This window comes from Echinococcus granulosus (genome assembly GCF_000524195.1).
Source record: "Echinococcus granulosus chromosome Unknown EG_S00054, whole genome shotgun sequence".
In the NCBI taxonomy this organism is placed as follows: domain Eukaryota; kingdom Metazoa; phylum Platyhelminthes; class Cestoda; order Cyclophyllidea; family Taeniidae; genus Echinococcus; species Echinococcus granulosus.
This window is the reverse complement of record NW_020170434.1, coordinates 420,805-425,099: the sequence shown is the minus strand read 5'-3', so window position 1 is coordinate 425,099 and position 4,295 is coordinate 420,805. Positions and strand designations below refer to the sequence as shown.

At 43.2% G+C, this 4,295-nt stretch overlaps 2 protein-coding genes across 2 annotated transcripts; one reads left to right on the top strand and one right to left on the bottom strand. All coding sequences in view use genetic code 11, as the record gives it.

Annotated features, from left to right (window-relative positions):
- Positions 1-1,120: 1,120 nt before the first annotated feature.
- On the bottom strand, positions 1,121-1,396 carry EGR_06298 (fras1 related extracellular matrix protein; the record flags this gene model as incomplete). The annotated part of the gene is made up of 1 exon (XM_024495547.1): positions 1,121-1,396. One exon carries the CDS (start codon positions 1,394-1,396, stop codon positions 1,121-1,123), a length of 276 nt encoding a protein of 91 aa, XP_024350070.1.
- Positions 1,397-1,791: 395 nt separating this feature from the next.
- EGR_06297 (hypothetical protein) lies at positions 1,792-2,722 on the top strand (the record flags this gene model as incomplete). Its single annotated transcript, XM_024495546.1, has 2 exons — positions 1,792-1,973; positions 2,650-2,722. The coding sequence occupies 2 exons, from the start codon at positions 1,792-1,794 to the stop codon at positions 2,720-2,722; spliced, it is 255 nt and encodes an 84-aa protein (XP_024350069.1).
- Positions 2,723-4,295: the final 1,573 nt, after the last annotated feature.

The window sequence follows — 4,295 nt, the reverse complement described above, 5'->3', positions numbered from 1 at the left end:
AAATGAAAGGGGAGTAGGGTAAAGTGGAAAGAAAAAGTGGAAAGGAAGGAGAAGGAAGTGGGTGGAAATTGGAGTAGGAGGATAGGAGGCAATCGTACGAGTAGGACGTCCAAGCAGTCTATTAACAGAACATAGAACAAGGCGTGTAATCAAAAGCTTCCTCTGCCTTTCATCATTCCAAATCCTTGTCATTTGAATGTTCTCTGCCACACCTTTTGTCAGATTTTCTTCCTCTTCTCCTACGCCATCTTTAAAGTTGGTCCGAAGCTCAAAAATGAAGGAAGACATCTGAATCTCGTGGTCGAGGTGCATCTCTTATGCCCTTTCTGCATTTTATGCATCTGAATGACTTGAATGCGGGTATTGTAGGTAGAGAGGGCGAGTTTTTTTGCTTAAACCTGAGGGGAATTGTACAGGTAATGCCTTTTTTCAAAGCCTGTCGCTTTCCTTTTCGACATTTGCCTTTTCTTTAATTGCACAAAGTGGACCATTCATCCGCAACGCTGAACAGGTGGCTGTCATTTTGGTTACCTGGATTAATGTCTGCAATCGAGATACTTCAAAACATGATCCAACCTTGCGTCACAAATACGTGACACACAGATCTCCCAGCCTAATTGCATTCACTGCAAAACTGTGGGATGTGTACTGCTGTATTTTGATTCCTATATGCCCCAAAACTTGGTCAGGTACTGAACTGCACCTGCTTGGATACCACAACGGAGGGATGGGTCATCGGCACCTGCGGTGTTCAATTTGCCTTAACGAGATCGGTGTCTCCTCCATAAATTTAGCTTTACAAGATTGATTTCGTTGGTCTACATTAACTATCCAATTCACTTATGCACACGCCCTCTTTGGAGTCTCACCGGAAGCGGATGTGTTTTTACAGAGAAGGAAAGATGTCCAACATATCCGACCGCACTGTTACCGACTGGAAGCCCTCCCAACGATGCTACGAAACACAAGGCTGGAAGTTGCTTTTCTTGCAAATACACAAGGAGGAACTCGAACAAACCCTTTTTCAACCGTGTGGGCACCTCCCATTGGAGAATGGGGGAGGGTCTGGGGGAAGCAGGAATCATTCCCCTCAACCAATCATCCTTTATTCAAAAGTCAACTAAAAGAAAGCAACAATGTAAGCAATTACAAGAATTAACACCATGGATACTTGCACGGTCATTGCATGACCCTGGCGGCATTTGAGAAGGTCATATCGACTCGGTTGACCTGACATCTTCAACTCGTATTCCTTTTCCATTGTCTCGCCATCGAAGAACCAAGTCAAGTCGTTGAGGGGATATTCAAAACCCTGACGACACATACATTTGTAGCTTCCACTTCGAAATTGTCGACCCGGAATGTGTTCACACTGGAAAAGAAAGTCAGATTGCATAAAATCAAAACTTCCGGGGTCAGCGAGGTCAATTGGGGTAGTTTGTATCGGGGACGCCACTGGTGTAACATTTGGATAAACTGCTGACCAAAAGCAGGCTGCTATGGTGGGTGAATCACTAATCTATGGTAGAGGCCTTGGACGTGAGAGATTCGCGTACGGAAAAACACCTCCAACTTCCACCAATTTTCCCAGGCTATCCACCCATCGCCCTGTTCACACGTCTTGGAAGCGTACTACTTCACTCTCTCACAGAACTGTAAGTAAAATTGTCCAATGGAAATAATCCTTGTGGACGAGACATATCCACTCGAGGGTGGGGAAGAGAACCTTCTACTTGGGATAGGGCCAGAGCTAGCCATTCGATCAGAAGAGAGGCAACTCAAGGTCTCACAATGCGGCAAACCTTACCCCGATGGGTGAAGAGAGACACGGCTACAACGCCAAGCCCGCCTCCTCCTCCTCACTCACCTCCTCCCGTCTGCAATACACATTCCCAGGTGGTTATCACCTTCTCGGGAAAAAGAGTGAAGAGAAGATTTCCTAAATATCCTCTGCTTTCTCCACCACCGCATTGGTCTAATCAATGGGAAAATCTTGAGGCACTTTTTTACCCCTTAAAGGGCACCAATCGGATGAAAAAAATCAACAGAAGAAAAATGACCTATGACCCATTTTTCCCGCATAAGGTCATTTATAAGTAAATTTTTCGTGTATCGTATGTCTTTTCATCTCAGTGGAAAGCAATGCATGAATTATTCATCGACTGCAATGGTCTTGAGGTGTGACATTGAAGGTCCTAGTGGGAGTGAGGCTGCGATGGGAGGAGGCTGTTATAAGGCTTACCCTTAAATGGCGGTTGCCCAAACAAAGAGTATCTGTTAAAAAAAAGATGTTGAGTCATTCAACAGAAAGGTGGCTCAAAAAACCCCTTTTTTCGGAGAATTTGGAGACTAAAAGGCGAATTTTGACGCAGAAGTTTGACCTATAAAATGCATTCATGTTGAACCGGGACCTCTGAAATCCCCACGAGACACATTTTTGCTCCTCTTCGTACTGCGAATTAACTAAACCTATCAAAACTAGATTTAGGGTTGGGAAGACCTGTCAAAATGGTAGATTTATTGGCGGGCAGGTAGGTAGGTTCACCTCGCCACCCCTTCTGAGGTGATCTCGTGAAAGTCGTGCAGCCGCTTTGAGGGATTGCCATTGCACCCAAATGACGTTATTTACTGTGTACATTTCCTTGCCAGGTTATACGACATACAAATGTTGGCGGAAATGACTTCAGTCCTCCAGTCTGAAAGCAAAAGCGACTATCTCTAAAATGTTTACTCCATTCAGCCACCTTTCTGTTGAATGACTCAACGTTTCTTCCCAAAAGAAAAACATGCATCACCATACGCAGTTTTAAACATGACCTGCTGCCCGCAGTCCAGCATATCAGCATTGGCCAAAAGTCATGGAGGTGTGAAATTATAAAGTGGAAGGCGTTCATATCTTTCAAAGAGCATAAATTTACTCAAAGTCTGCTAGTGGAGGAAAGAAATTCTATAGAACTCGAGTAGGGTGCCTAACGGAGGGCCGATTTCTCAATTGGCGTTGCTGTCAATCTCTACAAAATAAGTAGAAGCTATCATTATTTAGGAGAGCACTAGAAAATTACTGGAATGCTATCGAGACTGCGATTGGCCTCCTAATCCGCAGAGTAGGTTACATTAATTAATTTTCACCAGTTTACAAAAGATTACAGTCCAAAAAGCGTAAAATTAGTTCATTTCATCCTCACATAACGATACAATTACTATGCGAGATGAGACTGTTTTCCCAAAAAAAAAAAAACAATCCCACGCCAAGGTAGGCGAAATTTTAAAAAGTTGCCAAAATTTGATGTAAGGTCAACTACTGGGTAAGGGGAAAAACGGTACAATTTATGTTGGAGTTACACTGCAATTTTTTGCCTTATTTGGTTTTTTTTTTTAAAAAAAACCTATTTTAAATGAAAAGAGTTGATGAACATCAATTTTATCACTCAAGGCAATGAAAAGCAGCAATTTTGACATAATTGATTACCCCAATTCGGACATAACCAATGAGAGTCCCAAAAGTGCTCCAAATCTTGGACAAAGCCAATCAAATCGCCCGATCAGTGAATCAGCATCAGCATTTCTGGTTAACAGTGTAAACAGGAGATAAATAGCAGCTAAATCTTATAGAAATTGTATATTTGCCAATAACTTGATTCAGTCAGATTAGAGAAATTAAAAACGTCGCCTTTACGTTGGTGATACAGATACACGCACTGCACTTTTAGGACGGATCACTCCTGAGAGTAACTTGGTTGACGGTACTAATAAAAGAAGGGGGAAAGAGAGGGGTGCGGTGGCTGTTAGGCGTACGACCGCAGTCATCAATGCTCTAGAGACTGCTGGGAATATTCCACTTCGTTCCTGTGACAGCTGTGAATGGCGCAGAGGGGTAACCGTCACTGACGGAGATGAGTGTGACAGCTGAGTCTAAAGTGAGTCACGCTTACAGGCCTTAATATTTTCGCTGATAGATTAGGACTTTAATCGTAAAAGGGAGTGTTGATGCCCGATTTAATCTACGCTGAGTACACCTCATATGCTGAAATGCGGTTCAGTAGCGTGGATGGACGTGTTCATATTTCACGCCCCATTACTGGAACAATCATACTGAAAGAGTGAAATTTGAGGTAGTATAGCACAGATCATTTAAATGACAAGGATTTGGGGTGATGAAAGGCGGAAGAAGCTTTAGATTACACGTCCTGTTATGTCTTGGGTTAATAGACCGCTTGGACGTCCTAATCGTACGATCGCTTCCTATCCTCCTACTCCCATTTCCACCATTTCCCCCTCTTCTTCATTTCCATTTT